This window comes from Ostrea edulis, chromosome 9 (genome assembly GCF_947568905.1).
Source record: "Ostrea edulis chromosome 9, xbOstEdul1.1, whole genome shotgun sequence".
NCBI lineage: Eukaryota > Metazoa > Mollusca > Bivalvia > Ostreida > Ostreidae > Ostrea > Ostrea edulis.
The window spans coordinates 19,690,380-19,708,411 of NC_079172.1; the positions used below are offsets into that span (position 1 = coordinate 19,690,380).

At 35.2% G+C, this 18,032-nt stretch overlaps 1 protein-coding gene across 1 annotated transcript; it reads right to left on the reverse strand.

Annotated features, from left to right (window-relative positions):
• Positions 1 to 588: 588 nt before the first annotated feature.
• On the reverse strand, positions 589 to 16,336 carry LOC125660253 (uncharacterized). Its single transcript, XM_056148765.1, has 8 exons — positions 16,187 to 16,336; positions 13,963 to 14,149; positions 7,616 to 7,772; positions 6,306 to 6,586; positions 6,029 to 6,095; positions 5,517 to 5,675; positions 3,340 to 3,527; positions 589 to 727 (listed from the first exon to the last, which is right to left on the reverse strand). Exons 1-8 carry the CDS (start codon positions 16,192 to 16,194, stop codon positions 602 to 604), a joined length of 1,173 nt encoding a protein of 390 aa, XP_056004740.1. The 5' UTR covers positions 16,195 to 16,336; the 3' UTR covers positions 589 to 601.
• Between the last annotated feature and the right edge of the window lie 1,696 nt (positions 16,337 to 18,032).

The following is an 18,032-nucleotide window of genomic DNA, read 5'->3' on the forward strand; positions in this document are numbered from 1 at the left end:
ATGTACGCGTAGAAAGAATTGTTTAAATATGATGTTTTTTATTACGATTACCCAATTTCTAAAGATGTCATTAATTTGTAATGAGAAAGCCCGTTACAAAAGCACAACTGCTACATCCTCGCATGCTTCAAAATGAAAGGGTGCATCGTAGACTGCTGTGAAAATCCTGTCACAAACTATGGCATTTTGGTTGGACATGAATGTTAGTACCACTATAAAATAGTTTTACTTTTTGTATGTATGCAGTTTTTAATGTCATATTTCCAAATCAAATTAATGGCAAATGTACAGAAATAACGAAGAGGACTACAACACCATGTTTATATACCAATATATATTATGACCAAATGACAATTTTGTAAAAAAAAAAAATCTCCTTGGAGCCCACTAATTTGTCTCTTATCCTATTTTTCATTTTTGTCTTCTATATTAATTGATTTTTTCCAGGAAAATATAATTTGATGCAACATTAAACCATAACACAAGCACACAGATACCTACGTGTATGTGACACCGTCTGCGGAGTTTTACATCGAGTCCGTCATTTCTCCTTTTGAATACTATTAAGAAAACGCAAAATAAGTTGCCTTTTACTACCGATTTAATTGGTAACATTGAATTTAACATGCACCTTTAAATCATGTCCCTTGTCAATCACAGTTGCTTGGACGCCAAAGTGGTCTGATGGAGTGAAGGGGAGACCTGGTACAAATTCTGTAAAAACTCGCTGAAACAGAGAAAGATCATGATTTAGGGTTTTATGACAAAACAAACCGTACGGTATTGCTCAAAGCTACTGTATAGGGGAAAATAACTCGTGATGAAAATATTCGCTATATTTACGGTCTAGACAAATCCGCGAATTCAAGAAACCGTGAATAAGTTTTATCAAAAGGAGGTATCCTTGTTTTTTAGTTCACTAAGGCTGCCTGAAAATACCGAGATTTTACGTAGCCAGTATACAAAATACGTACACCAAGAATGTAGCTTTCTCTATATTACAAAATGTATTTCAATCATTTTTAGCTCACCTGAGCTGAAAGCCCAAGTGAGCTTTACTGATCGCCTGTTGTCCGTCTGTCTGTAAACTTCTTACATTTTCGACTTCTTCTCCAGAACCACTGGGCCAATTATAACCAAATTTGGCCAAAAGCATCCTTGGGTGAAGGGCTTTCAAATTTGTTCAAATGAAGGGCCATGTCCTCTTCAAAGGGGAGATAATCACAAAAATGCAAAAGTAGGGTGGAGTCATTTAAAAATCTTCTCAAGAACCACTGACCAGAAGAGCTGAAATTTACAGGAAAGCTTCCTGACATAGTGCAGATTCAAGTTTGTTCAAATCATGCCCCTGGGGGTATGATGGGGCCACAATAGGGGTTCAAAGTTTTGCATGTAAATATATAGGGATCATCTTTAAAAATCTTCTCAAGAACCACTGGGCTAGGAAAGTACATATTTTCATTAAAGCTTCTTGACATAGTACAGATTCAAGTTTGTTAAAATCATGCCCTCGGGGATAGAACAGGGTCACAATAAGGGATCAAAGTTTTACATACAAATATATAGAGAAAATCTTTAAAATCTTCTCAAGAACCACTGGGCTAGGAAAGTACATATTTTCATTAAAGCTTCTTGACATAGTACAGATTCAAGTTTGTTAAAATCATGCCCTCGGGGATAGGACAGGGTCACAATAAGGGATCAAAATTTAACATACAAATATATAAGGAAAATCTTTAAAATCTTCTCAAGAACCACTGGGCCAAAATGAGCTGAAATTTACATGAAAGCTTCCTGACATACACATCTAGTGCATATTCAAGTTTGTTAAAATCATGGTCCCCGGGGGTAGGATGGGGCCACAATAGGGGTTCAAAGTTTTACATGCAAATATATACGGAAAATCTTTAAAAATCTTCTTCTCAAGAACCATTGGGGCAAAGAAGTTTACCTTTGCATGAAAACTTCCTGGCATCGTGCAGATTCAATTTTGATAAAATAATGGCCCACGGGGGTAGGATGGGGCCACAATAGGGCTAAATGTCCTAGTATTTAAACACGATGAGACGTCTATCTTTGATTCAACATGGGGGAGGGGGGTATTAGTGATTCAGATTTGTGAATTCATGAATCTGCGATTGTGTCTAAACAAGAAAAACCGTCAGATTTACAACCCGTGGAATTTACAACCCGTGAAATTGATCCCCTATATAGTATACTTTGGTTATGATACATAAGATCGTCTATCGATTTGATTATCATGTTGCTTGTAAGTGTTTCTTGTCCAGAATGTCATTTGTATACACATAGAGTATATAAAAGATTATGTTTTGGTTATGTTAAAACAAAAGATCGATTGATTATGTTAAAACAAAAAAAATGATATCGGATTCTAGTATATTCAATCTTGTGTATCATATCAATACTGTACTGGTATTGTCGAGCAAGTTACAAAGGTGTAACACGGCGAGTTACAAAGTTTGAACAGCGAATTACAAGGAAATACAGCAAGTTACAAAGGTTGAACAGCAAGTTACAAAGGTTGAACAGCAAGTTACAAGGGTTGAACAGCAAGTAACAAAGGTTGAACAGCAAGTTACAAAGGTTGAACAGCAAGTTACAAGGGTTGAACAGCAAGTTACAAAGGTTGAACAGCAAGTTACAAGGGTTGAACAGCAAGTAACAAAGGTTAAACAGCAAGTTACAAAGGTTGAACAGCAAGTTACAAGGGTTGAAAAGCAAGTTACAAGGGTTGAACAGCAAGTTACAAAGGTTGAACAGCAAGTTACAAGGGTTGAACAGCAAATTACAAGGGTTGAAAAGCAAGTTACAAGGGTTGAACAGCAAGTTACAAAGGTTGAACAGCAAGTTACAAAGGTTGAACAACAAGTTACAGGGGTTGAACAGCGAGTTACAAGGGTTGAACAGCAAGTTACAAAGGTTGAACAGCAAGTTACAAGGGTTGAACAGCAAGTAACAAAGGTTGAACAGCAAGTTACAAGGGTTGAACAGCAAATTACAAGGGTTGAACAGCAAGTTACAAGGGTTGAACAGCAAGTTACAAAGGTTGAACAGCAAGTTACAAAGGTTGAACAACAAGTTACAGGGGTTGAACAGCGAGTTACAAGGGTTGAACAGCAAGTTACAAAGGTTGAACAGCAAGTTACAAGGGTTGAACAGCAAGTAACAAAGGTTGAACAGCAAGTTACAAGGGTTGAACAGCAAGTTACAAGGGTTGAACAGCAAGTTACAAGGGTTGAACAGCAAGTTACACAGGTATGACAAAGAGAGTTACAATGTTGTGATAACACTGTGAGATTAAATAGTATAAATACTAACCTGTGAATAAACCACACTGATCCCGCGGACGAAGATGTGGTCTATGATGCTGCTTTCTTGATCAGATTCGGTATTAGTTAAGTCATACTGTGTGACCGCAAGGGCGTTATTACCACAATAAGTGCATAACCCAACATTGTCGACATAGGGGCTGTGGTATCCGGAAATCATTAAATGATGATAGGACTCTTTAAATAAAGGAAATATACAATAATTGCATAAAAACTTTTCAATTGCCATAGTAAAAATAAATCTAAAAAAAATAATTCAATAATCCCTCTAGTTTCATTTGTAAACCAATCTAGCAAGAGGATTGTACGACAATATGAGAAATGGGAGATCTTTATTTCATAGTTTAAAATACTTAAAATACTGAAGGTTATATAGCTATTATTTTGTACAGAATAAATCGTATTTTTTTTTTCTATTTGATTTAGACCCAATTATGTTTTTATATGATTTCACCCCTATCATTTTCTCTATAATTTAAGCGTTATCATTTTCTATTTGGTTTAAGCTCCATTAATTTCAATATGATTTATTCCAATCTAGTGTACTGCGATCTACATGAGCGGATCATAGGATCTGATGTCAATCAGATTGGATTTGGCCCCTATTATTTTCTCTATAATTTAAGCGTTATTAATATTTCTATTTGATTGAAACCCTGTCATTCTCTGTATGATTTAACCCCCTTTTATGTTCTCTATGATTTAAACCCTATCATCTGTCATTCTCTACATGTTCTCTGATTTAAACCCTATTATCTGTCATTCTCTATATAATCTCTATGATTTAAACCCTATTATCTGTCATTCTCTTTATGTTCTCTGATTTAAACCCTATTATCTGTCATTCTCTATATGTTCTCTATGATTTAAACCCTATTATCTGTCATTCTCTATATGTTCTCTATGATTTAAACCCTATCATCTGTCATTCTCTATATGTTCTCTATGATTTAAACCCTATCATCTGTCATTCTCTATATGTTCTCTATGATTTAAACCCTATTATCTGTCATTCTCTATATGTTCTCTATGATTTAAACCCTATTATCTGTCATTCTCTATATGTTCTCTATGATTTAAACCCTATTATCTGTCATTCTCTTTATGTTCTCTATGATTTAAACCCTATTAACTTCTGTAGGAAGTTAATATCCCATAGTTTTCTGGAGGATTTAAACATTATCAAATCCTATAGGATTTAAACATTATCAATTGATGTAGGATTTAAACATTATCAATTGATGTAGGATTTAAACCCCATTATTTACTATAGGATATTAAAATCCCTATAATTTGAATACGCGTTTTATTATACATTGTACATTATTGTACATTTATTTTGAAACATAACAGTGGCGGGGGGGGGGGGGGGGGATGGGGGGGGGGGGGTGAGGGTAATGACAGAGTTGGGTATTTTCGTATTCTATATTTTGATTTCATCGAACTTTGTTGAATACTTTATAAGGAGAAACTTTCGAAGAACATGCAGATCAAAATTAAAACTAAACAAAAGGATCTGTGTAATAAAGCTGTGGTGTTAGACATCTGAAATTTGTTTAATTCAACAATGGGATCTGTGTAATAAAACTGTGGTGTTAGACATCTGAAATTTGTCTTTAACAAAGAAGTGCAAAATCAAAAAGAGAAAAAATGAAAATTTATGCGGAATTTATATTAAAGTCCGACCTAAAATTGGACTTCATCGTTGCACTAACCAGAGGAGTGAAAAACTGCAAAAGTACAAAAACTATGTAAACTTACTTTAGCGGTATTCATATTTTAGCGCTTTTTGTGAGGAAACTAGAGCGCTAATTCATGGAGGCGCTAAGATAACCTTATCATCATATACATGTATTGAAGAAGTGCTAAATCATGATAACGCCAACTATATTATGTATACATCAGTTTAGATTCCGCCGAATTTTAAATACGCTAAATCTAGTACAAATACAATGATATCGTTATAGTTTTAAATACGCAAAAATAAGTACCCGTATAGTGATACCTTTGTGATTTAAATACGCTAAAATAAGTACTCGCATAATGATATCTTTATGGTTCTATCACTGCATTCATGGTGTATTTCGGTCCGATTTGTTATTTCTCCTTAAGTCTTGTCAATGAGCGAGTGGTTGTCAAAAAAAAAAAAGAAAAAAAAAGACGTACTTCCGAATTCTTCTTTAATGTTTCTCTGTGGTATACCGCCTCCAAAGTTTAGGTCCCCCATTATAACGACACGTGATGCAGATTTCAGGTCAATTTCCATGGTGACAGTCTCAAAAAAGTTTTGGTCTTCGTAACTTTGAAAAATGCTTTGTAAATTTGCTAAAACAGAAAAATTCATTCAATATTTTCTGTTTCAAAAACAAACATTAGATTTTGGAAGATAATTATCAGACATTTATTACGTTTGTTCATTGTTTTTATTAGTTTTATATAAACTGCAAAAATTTAATGACATCCAATCATTACAGATTTTATCATATAAATTATGTATTTGTTCACCTTTGATATCAAATATGAATTTAATCCGCCATCAATTTTGTTGCAAAAACGTTGTTTCTGACACACACACGCGCGCGTGCGCCTGTGTGGGTGTGAACGGAGTCTGATCGTATTAAAAGACACCAAGAATTTAAATAATTGCAATGAATTTATTTTGATAGGCAGATACTCACGTTCAATGTACTGAAATCCTAGATTCGCAGTCAGGTGCGTGCAAGCTATGTCCCCAACTTTTTCATCCTGTGTTATATATTTTATCTATTTATTTCTTCATATTGTTTTTATCAATCTTTATAGGTTTTAGTTATGAGAGAATACTGTACCATTGCTGAATTCTAAATGTAAACTTTCTTTAGATATTCTTGTAGTTTTGTTTTTTAAAGCGGACTACTTTAACAATTCTGTAGGAGTAAGGACATTTGTACCTGATCATTCATTATATTACAATACCTGAAAGTGTATATAACCCCTGTAAACGGTTTTCTTTATTGCTGGCATGAAGTACTTTACTTGAGGGTTAATCATCGGTCGTTTACTGAGGACCAGTACGCCAGGCAGATTTACTTCCCCTTCAGATGTTAATACACAGTCTTGAAGTAAATTTGTAAACTTAAATCCACCCGTCGCTGATACTGCAAGGCATGAGATGCACTTTTGAGGAAGGTCCATCGCTCCAGTTTTCTCCACAACACACTGGGCTTTTTGTCCTGGCGTGGTTCGGCTCGTGCATCCTTAGAAATTAAAATCATATCCTAATCACCAGTGTTGAAATGTACGTAAACATTCTCGTACGTGTTGCTATGTAACATATACATTTAGGAAGATCTGGACAGAGACAATTCGAGTCTACACATTCGACGTTGGAAAAAAAATCTCCTTCTAATGGCTGATCATAACCAGGCACGTAGAATCAGGAGAGGAAGGGACTCCCCCTTGTTTTAGACAACGCCTATTTTCCGTTATTTTGGTGGCAAATTAAGATATACTAGGTGCTTGTAAGGTTAGAATATTTTTCTAGATCTTATACTTGCATTATTGGTTGTCAGCTTTAAACGAGTTATATTCATAATGTGTAACATCAAAAATGGAAAGAAAGAAAAAACATTTTCAAAGAAGTGATCCGTTTCCTTGAATATTTTTAGAATAAAAGACAATACTCTATTTGGAAGGTAAAATTACATGTATCGTACATGTGCTAATTACTCTCACAGCTTGTAAAATATAGAATCCCTCGTTATCGTTTTTAAAATCTATTTACAATTTATACAACTGTCGATTTTTGTTTGCTCAAAATCTTTTATGAGTAATTAATATGTTGGCTGGTTTAAACTTTCTAATTATGCACACAGACCTTTTAAATGATACATTTTCCCTAAAGTATACTGGAAATGTGATATACATGTACATGTACAAATGTATATCATAAACTTAGATCGATAACCATACATTTTCAAAACTTTAAACACAATAACATACCTCAATCTTTGTTTACACAACATACATTGTATAATAAACTCTCTATAATGAAACTCTGTGATAATGTATAACCTTTTTTTGTTTGTGAAACCTTTTTTAAACACATTACACAGTAGATTTTGATCAATAAAAGTGAAAATCAAAATTTTTTTTTTTTTTTTTTTTTTTTTTTTTAGACCAGTCCCTTTAAAAGAATATAAACTACTGATGATTGTTTTATAATTGTTTTATAATTGTTGACTGTTAATTAAGAATTCTTTTATTATTTGTAGATACAAACTTACCATTAGCGACCAATTTAAACATTACACTGATCAGGGATATGTTACTGCAGGGGGTGAGGATCTTAGGGCGCGTTTCTTTGTGGACTCCACTGAGGAAATAAGGATACCGGAACTGATTGATCGATAGGATGAATTCTACATCTTTCCTGAGCCAAACCTGTTAAAAAATAACATGGAGATGAGCAACTGACAGGGGGGGGGGGGGGTGTCGAGAATTCAAAATTATTTTTATAAAAGAATTATTGCTCGCGACGCTTTAAATTCTTCATATTTACTAGGCAAGACGCCAGCAAAATGGAACTTAAATGATTCACTTTTAGCGTAAATGATCAAAGATTTCAATAAATTCCGATCACCACTAAAGGATACATAAAACTTTACTATGGTATTTTACTATACTACTCAAAATTTGATAAGGATCATAGATATTTTTTCTGTTTAAAAAATTAATAACTGCATAACTGGCAATATTGTGTCCATGTGAAATCAAAAACGTCTTCAACAAACGCATTTCATGCCATGGGAAATGCGTTTCTCATCACAGTTTATGCTTTTGCTACCATTGCACGATTTTCACTCAGGCATCGGTGTCTGATTCTTTCTAAAATTTCAAACTCACTTGAGTGTTTACACTACGTTTATCAACACAATGCCCCCTTGACGTGTAAGGCGTCGCCTGACGACAGAACAACTGGGCAGATGTATTGGAATGCTTGACGCTGGCTATTCACAACGTGACGTTGCAAATGCACTAAACGTCAGTCAGAGCGTTGTAAACAGGGCCTGGAACCGACAGCAAACTTTTGGTACAGCAGTACACCGACATGGGGGTGGTCGTCAGAGGTCGACAACCCAACACCAAGACCATTTTGTGGCTCTTCAGGCACGACGCCATCCCTACTGGACAGCAACCAGCCTACGTAACGACCTCCTGAACGCCTCGGGGGTGAATGTGTCCACTCAGACGATACGGAATCGGCTTCACAATGCAGGTCTCAACTCGAGAAGGGCATGTGTTCGAGTCCCTCTGACTGTTCGACACCGGCGGGAGCGATTGGACTGGGCTGAAGTTCATGTCACTTGAACCAGAACGATTGGGTTCAAGTTCTGTTCACCGATGAGTCCAGGTATTGTTTGGACTTTACAGACAGGAGGCACCGAGTGTGGCGACGACAACGTGAACGTTTCCATGATGCCAACATCAGTGAACATGACCGTTATGGTGGTGGTTCCATCATGGTCTGGGATGGAATCAGCAGGGATGGAAGAACAGATCTCCATGTCCTGAAGAGAGGAACAATGACGGGGGTGCGGTACCGGGATGAGATCCTCGATGTTTACGTCAGACCCTACGCTGGTGCTGTTGGCCCTGAGTTCATCCTGATGGATGATAACGCCCGTCCTCATCGCGCCAGGGTGGTGGAGCAGTACCTTCAGCAGGAGACAATTGTCCGTATGGACTGGCCAGCACGCTCGCCGGACTTGAACCCGATTGAGCATGTATGGAACATGCTGCAGGTTGCCCTTTCACGCCGTAGAGCACAAACCCACGACTTTGGCAGAGCTCGGAAACGTCCTCGTGGAAGATAAAACTAGTCTTATATTAACATACGACGGAACACAGTGATGTCCCCGCTTACTCTTACTCGTTTCCCACCTCGCAGTTCGTGCTAAAAATAGGTGAACACTTCAACAATATTCGGCAACCAGGCATAATCATGTTATTCGCTCCGCGATAAAGTGTAAGATTTATTTTTCCTTTAGTAAGAGTTATTTGCTCTTTAAATCTGGTTTATTCCGTTTTCAAACATTTGCATATGGCCAGGGCCGTAAATTACATGGAGGCGGAGGAGGCAGCTGCCTCCTCCAACTTTTGAGCCAAAAAAAATTAAAATTTAAAGTTCATTAGAATTTATGTTGTTTCCAATAACTAAGAACATGATACCTCCCTTAAAAAGCATTCCAAATCTTTCTTTTAGAATGAGTTAGTCAAGTAACATCTTAGAAGGCCCTAGAATCAAGGATTTTGCACGAAACGTGTTCAGTGTGCACAAAATGTGCTCAGCGTCTGACCCCCGCCTAATTTCCTGCCTCCTCCAAATTGAAGGTTAATTTACGGCCCTGATGGCACAGGTGAAAGAAGTATAAATTAAAAAAAAACCTTGTGGGGTGGTGGGGGGGGGGAGCATGTGAGTGAGAGTTAGAAACTAGAGAGCCTTCTCACTCTAGAGCTAGACTTCCCCGTGGGAAGATGCACTCTCACTAGTTGTAGAGTCAGACTTCCCCCCATAGCAGGACCTCTCCCTCCATTTATTCCAGGTAAACTACTATCACTTATATACCAGGACATTTTTCAGCAGGACATTAAATGATTTTGCTTCAGCCGTTCATCAAACTCAAGAGAAGAAAACGGTGAATAAAACACATTGGAATTGATAAGCCATTTTGTTTGACCCATAGACCTTGAACTTTGACCCACACAATACCTATGCCGTGGTTAGTTTTAGAGGTTTGAAAAATGAAATGAGGAAATTTCGAATTTATGTTTCTTCTCATCTGCGTACAAATATCGGTTATGCTTTTAAACGTGTACAACTTCAGGTAGAGAGGTAGGTAAGTTGGTAGGTAGGGTACTTTTGAAATAAGACAATAATAGCTCAAAAAGTTATTTGTACCAACCACATCTTTTACATCAGTAAAGTATTTGAATGTTTCATTCTGCAAAACTAAGTCATTCAAGGTCTTAATGCCTCTGTCAACCCAATTTGTATTAAAATTCCATTATTTAACATCAACAAAGTTTCTTATATCTAAATTCAAATAATCTGTAACAGAAAGAGAGCTTTCTTTAACTCTGGATAGAGCTTTAAACACATTTTTCCAAAACACATTGTCAATATGATTTACAATTTCATTAAGTTTTTCTTTGGATGGATGAAAAATGAAATCCACATTTCTAAGATATAAAATACTATGCAACATATGTTGCCATATACCCTCATTATCAGCAAGGTACCTTTTGACCCATTTCAGCTTAATATAAGATATATAAGATGCCAAATGTACCATATTTAGTCCCCTTTCATCACAATTACCCACAATTGTATTTCTTTTCAACTTTTCTACCTTGTATCCCCAAATAAATTTTAAACGATTTGCTATTGCACTAAAACCAATTTTGTAATCAACATTAATAATGATATTGGTCGCCAATTTTTTATATAGCGTCTATCTTTTTCTTCTTTGGGAATGCAAGTTATTACACCTTGGGATTGAAATTAAAAGAGAAATTGCTGATTTAAAAAACAATGCAAAGTACATCATGAATTGTTGAGTCCAAATCAGTGCATTGTACAGAAAATGAAGTCTAGTTCTTATGTTAAATTTTTATATCAAGTTTTGAAGGAAAAGGAGTTCACAGCCCCACAACTCAAAAGAGAGTAGTGAGAAGCTTATCTCAGTGAAACTATTTCAGAAAAATGTTGGTAACTTCATTATATGAATGCATCTTTATGCACAAAAGAAACAAAATTAATTTATTTTCAATACCGTATTCTTGTGTGTTATATACATGTAGCTACAAACTCTTTCCTTCGCAAACTTAAACTTGTAGATAATGACTTGTGTTCATTTTGCAAAAGTGAAAGAGAAACAGTCACTCATATTTTTTATGACTGGGTGTATGTATCTGCCTTCTGGAGAGATTTTGTGAAATGGTACAATGCATTTGTCAAAGGTTATAAAATCACAAAAAGAAGTGTGTTACTAGGCAATATTGATGGAAGTTGTTTGGAAAATGTTCTTTTTTTTGTTAGCAAAAAAGCACATTTATTACTCCAGATCACGGGACTCAAACCCCAAATTGTCAGATGCAATTAATTTGTTTAAATACTATAGAAATTTAGAAAAATGTTGTCAAAATGTATTTCATAGCAAATCCAAAATGCTTGGTAAATGGGCATTGAATGATAATATAATGGACAAGTATTTTGTTGAAAATCATAATACATTTATATGAAAAATAAAATAATTACCTTTATCTTTGAATGTGTATATTTGTATGTTTATGTGTGTATATATATTTATGTGTGTGTATGTATATCTTATACATGTATATATCATATATACAATTCACTGTTATTGTTGATACAGAAGGTGCACAGAGTAATTGCAAGTGTGTATGAGCGAGTGTATATTACAGTTTGAATGTTTGTATGTATAAATGTGTTGAAAATACAAAAATAAAACTTTTTTTAAAAAGTAGGTAGGTAGGTAGGTAGGTAGATAGGTATAGGTAGGTAGGTAGAGAGGTAGATAAGTAAGTAATTCCCTGCCCGATAAACTAAAATTTATTTCATAGTTTGTATAGGTGGGGATGAAAGCGGGGGTGTCCCTCTAGAGCGAAACTACAAGAGGGTGTTATGGCTCTAGAGTGAGTCTTCCCCCCTGGGGGTAAGGTTTATTCTATAGCACGTCTGCTGGGGGAGGCTCACTCTAGAGCGAGACTACCGGGGGGAAGGCTCACTCTAGAGTCAGACTTCCGAGGGGAAGTCTCACTATGGGGGGAAGTCTGGCTCTATAACACCGGCAACCACACGTAAGGATGCAAATTTTATCGATATTTTGGTGAAATTTTCAATTATGCTGCCACTCCACATAATATAACTAATACTCATGGTTTCTGCACATAATGCTGTACATGTAGCAGATACTTCCATGATTTCCGAAATTTCACGTCAAATAAACGATAAAAACTTCAATTTTAGTGTGTGCCACTAGGGGGTACCGCTTTCGGTGGAGGTAGGGGGCAATGAACCAATTTCTAAGTTATTGGTTTTTAAGGAAATATAGATTATTTCCAAAAATACACATGGATTACAGCAATGAATTTATTCAGACGTTATAACTTTTACATTCTTTTAAATTACCCCACCTAAAAGTTTCTTATACAAAAACGCTATTTGGTATTAAACACAGTAACCTTTTATCCATAATCACGTATCAAACATTCCTTCTATACTCTCAGACATGCGAGAGGAAAAACAAAATGCATGGCCTATGTAAAGGCTTTAGTACTCAGGCGACCGTTAAGGCTTGTGGGACTCTTGTCTAAAGAGTAAAATCTGACCGCCTCCAAAAACAGCGAGTGCACTAGTGTGATTAATATGAGTTCCTCTATTGCAATGTGAATCTTTAACAATAACACCCCACCCCCATTTAGGCCACCATGAATTTAGAATAATTGATGTATGAATTAAAACTGCTTAGAAGAATGACATACATGTATATGTATCTAATCATATATTTTCTAATATCTCTGTTTAAATAGTTTTAATTATTGCACCTACATTGTAAGTGTGTATTTATAATATGTACATTTGATGAACTTTGTACCTCAGAAAAAAGTTTACATAGGCTCTGTCTATATGTGTGTTATACATAATGAAATATGTTCAAATTAGATCTATACGAATGTATTAGGCTAGCTATGGTCAACAATCACATCCTTGAAAATCACACTAGCAAGTCTATGAAGTTATTATTACCTTCTATTTTCACCGAAAGAAATTAGGCAATTGCTATAGTTAAGTTTGTTTTCTAACGTAAATCATAGTATCAAAGTTTTTACTTACGTAAATCAAAATATCTAAGTGTTTATTATAATAATTCAAAATTGTCAATAAAACTTGATAGATCTAAATATCAAAATTGTCAATAAACTTCTTTTTACTGAAATTGTCAATAAACGTATTCTAAATATCAAAGTTGTCAATAAACTTTTTTGAGATATAAAAAATGTCAATAAACTTTTCCTAAATAATTGTCAATAAACTTAATCCAAATTACATGGATCAGATTTGTCACAAGTGGACTTGTTCTAGATATAACAAATGCTACTCCGGCAAATCAAATTATCAAATTGGTTTTTTTATGATAAATTAAAATATCAAAGCTATGATGTTACAATCAGCAAATCAAATCATCAATATGGTCGCTATATTGAAGTATTGTGTCAACTTTATTTTTTACTATAGTTAGGGACATTGTAATTTAAAATCAAAATGTCAACTTTGTTACAATAATAAAGTGTTCGATAGCTATTTTTTCTCTGGGTACATGTAACTTGGAAAATAAGGCATATACATGATAATCATTTAAACCTGGGTATTTATCTGATCAGTCAAATCATATGCCCGTTTAGTCTGTACTGAACTTTATTTTCCTAGCAAAATAAGCACATATATTGTTTACGCAATCTTATATAGAACTGACCTGTTGTTTTCTCTCTCTCTCTCTCTCTCTCTCTCTCTCTCTCTCTCTCTCTCTCTCTCTCTCTCTCTCATTACCTCTTGTAAACAGATTATATCTGGATCACTCTGTCCAATGTTAGCCGCTATGTAGTCACCTCTTTCCTGTTTATAAGGAATCGTTTCCAAAAGTCCAGCATTGTAGGTCAGTAGCTTTGTCTGTGCACAACAAATGTCTGCTCCCAAAAGCAGAAAGCACCAAAGCCAGTTAATATTCGTCTTTATTCTGAAAATATTGTGATGAATCTCTAGAGAAGGACTAAACATTTTGGCATTCCGATCAGGCCTTTCTCTGCTTCATGCTTGAGACGAAGGAGCAAAACTGTGAGGGCGAGGGAGCAAATTTGCGAAAACGAAGTGCAAAGATGAGCTAGAGAGCGATCGAAGGAGTGAAACTGATATCGCGCCCTCACTTTCGCTCCTGTGTCAGAGATGGTTACTTCGCATTTTCGCCCCATCGCCTTCACATTATTAGTACGCATGAATACGTGAAGATAACGAACAGTGATCAATCTCATAACTCCAGTAAGGAATACAAAATTAATATAGTAGAGCAAACACAGATCCCTGGATGTACCAGAGGTGGAATCAGGTGCTTAGGAGGAGTACGCATCTCCTGTCGACTTGTCACACCGGCAATGAGCTCTATATATTGATCAGGTAAACGGAGTAATCCGTAGTCAAAATCAATATGTAAAGAACACTTAACATTGGTATGAAACACGTCATACAACATTTGACAGGTTATATTTGTAGATTAAATTGTTATAACGACCATAGAATTTGAGAAAATTTGACTTTAAACGAGACTGCTAAAACCACTGTAACATCAACTTCTTTGTCAGTAGCCTGTCTCGATTTAAAATCTGATCATACACAGTACAAGCTCTTGCGTATCGAATCAGTTGAGAGATATAAATACTATATGCACATGATAATGGAATATTAATACATGTATATTGATATATGAAGTTGACGTTGGAGAAGCTGAAGTCATCCCGTTTGTCATAAAGTTTAATATTTATTTTGCCGTTAACATCTATGTTCAATAAAATATCCAAGTACGAAGCAGATGTAGAAGACTCTGTGGTGGCCTTTATTTCGAGTTGACAGGGATATATCGAATCATCATACGAATGAGTATTGTTAAAATATAAAACGTTGTCGATCGATATATACCTAAATGTCGAATTAAAGGACATATCAAAATATATTTTCCTCTCATGTGGAAGCTTTTGTACAAATTCTGCCTCGTAAGAATATAAGAACAGGTCAGCTAATAATGGAGCACAATTCGTACCCATGGGAATTCCAACAGAGTGTTGGGAGACCTGATCACCAAAGACTACGAAGATACTCCAGCATCTTTTTTAATATCAACTTCACAGTATTAAATGGATGTAGTGGAGCATTTTTTGTTATATAAGTAAGATGCAACTTACACATGTGAACTGTAATTTTACATTTGTAAACTATAATTTACATTCAGAAACTTATAAATTACGTTTGTCTTCAGTAGAAATTGCGGCGAAATCTATATAGTCTTATATCCTCGCTCGCATAGATATTATACATACATGTACATTGATTCAAAGTGACGCATACATATAGGTCCGTTTGTGCCGGGTGTTAATTTACATGTATATACATGTATGTATTTTGTAAAATGTTGCGAATTTCTGTAAAATGCATATCAATATAATGGATTACTTACTTAAGAATGAAACCTATAATCCTCCTTTGTAAACAATTATTCCCATTTGTAAACTGATATTCATTTGTGATTAACAATTTGCCTTCATAAACTATAATTTACCATTAAAAACTACATTTGTAAACTGTAATTTCCCTGAGTGAATTATACATTATATATATGTACTTTACAACTCAAAATAACCCTTACAACAATTCCGTTCATTAATGATTACGCATTTTGAAATCCTATAATGATGAAATATGTATGTATATTTTACTGATTGCGATATCAGTATCGTACATGTACAATGTTTCTATTTAGTATTCCCTGCTAATTAGTACATACACCTGCATGGTGTCTATAAGCAAGCAAATGGTAATATGTTGATACACATAAATGTAATTAATATATACTCAAGTTAATTTGTAAACAATGAAAGAAACCGCCCTTAATCATGAATGAAAACAGTCAAATGATTACATACATGTATATACGTATACATTCAGCGATCTGTCAAAATCACATCGTCTACTAAGAGAGAAGTGAGATAAGATAGTATTCCCGTACCTGGTCATTTTACATCCATGTCAAAGAAAAGTTCATTTCTCACAGCATATTTCCAGCTCGTTCTTAAAATATAAACAAAATGATCAGATGTCGACCACCTGCAACTTCTATGAAATAGATCAAACTTCTGGGTCCGAAAAAACCCAAGAGAAAGAGAGAAAAATCCGACTAAAAAGCCGAGCGCATCCTATTGGAGGAAGTACCTGGCTAGTACACTTGTCACTGCGTAGTACCCCCAGGGGCGTTACGCCGTAACGTGGGTAACGAACGTATTATGATGAATTCGATCAGTAGCTGATCTAAGTAGGGTAACATGTTATATAAAGTATAACTGTTGTTTAGTACATAATAATTTATACCTTTTTGGTGACTTCAAGCTCTGTTTTCTTTTATATTTGAATCTGTCACTGTTTAGTGAACAGCCGGCTGAACTGACGGGTGAACTGACCGGCTGAACTGATCGGGTGAAGTGATTGCATATAGACTTTACCAAAAAAGTTGAAGATTAATTGAGAAAATCTACTACTATTCTAAATAATTCACAGTTTATAACATAATTCCTGGGTACAATATAACCTACTTCAAACGGCTATTACGAACATGTATAATTTTGGTAGGTAACGGTTCATATCAGTGTGAGGGATTTGGTGATTCTGTCCTTGCCGAAAAGTGAATTAAGTCGTAGATATGAAAATTCAAGGGTTGCTTTTTCCAGTCAATACCACAAGCATACGCACCGGAAATATGGATAGCGTGTTGAGAACTTATGTACATACATGTATACCTCCTTCTACCCAGTAAAAAAACCCATATTTTATCATTATTAATATATTGTTTCTAAAATATGTGAGTTTCTCTCCGAGCACCTTCATACGTTGTTCTGAACAACCAATTTCTACTTTCTATGAGCTTTTGAGATGACCACTTGATTGAATATTATCATGTGTATTCAAAAGTGGTCATCGCTATGTTATACAATGCCAGAAATATATATTCTTAACGTACATATCAAGACACTGCCAGAAATATATATATTCTTAACGTACATATCATGACACGGCCAGAAATATATATTCTTAACGTACATATCAAGATACTGCCAGAAATATATATTCTTAACGTACATATCAAGACACTGCCAGAAATATATATTCTTAACGTACATATCAAGACACTGCCAGAAATATATATATTCTTAACGTACATATCATGACACGGCCAGAAATATATATTCTTAACGTACATATCAAGACACTGCCAGAAATATATATTCTTAACGTACATATCAAGACGTATTAATTATTCTTTTCGGCAAGTGCCCCTGGGCCACCCCTCCCTCATTCCATGGTTGCTCAGATAAATCTTCAAACCCGATGAGATCAACGCCTCTCTATGCATGTGTACTCTTGCTGCCTATGTCAAGATGCATTGAGTATTCTATGGGCCCTGAAGTCGTCCTTAATCCAATTTCGTAATTGTTGAAATAAATTTAAAATACATAAGGTTCTGACCCCCTAAACTATATACATGCATATATTCCTGCTGCACATATCAAGATGCATTGAGCATTCTGATGGACATGTGGCACAGGGTCATACCAACCACCATAGTTTTTTTGATGTTCAAATATCTTTACAATGGTTGAGATTCCAACCTTTTGAGTTAATATATGTTCTTGTTGCACTTGACTCAATGCACTAACCACCAGGTTTTTGTCCGTCGTTTTTTCATCCAATTTACCCCTCAAGGTGAAAAAGAAAATTCCCAAACCTTATTGCACATTAAAAGGACACCATCAATCATCTCCCAAAAAGATGATTTGGCTACTGCATAAAATGTAAGAGAA

Coding starts and splice junctions, on each gene's coding strand:
- LOC125660253 (XM_056148765.1), bottom strand. Junction 6,587..7,615: donor GTTTAAATTGGTCGCTAATG/GTAAGTTTGTAT, acceptor TTAATTTCTAAG/GATGCACGAGCCGAACCACG. Junction 6,096..6,305: donor GGGGTTATATACACTTTCAG/GTATTGTAATAT, acceptor TATATAACACAG/GATGAAAAAGTTGGGGACAT.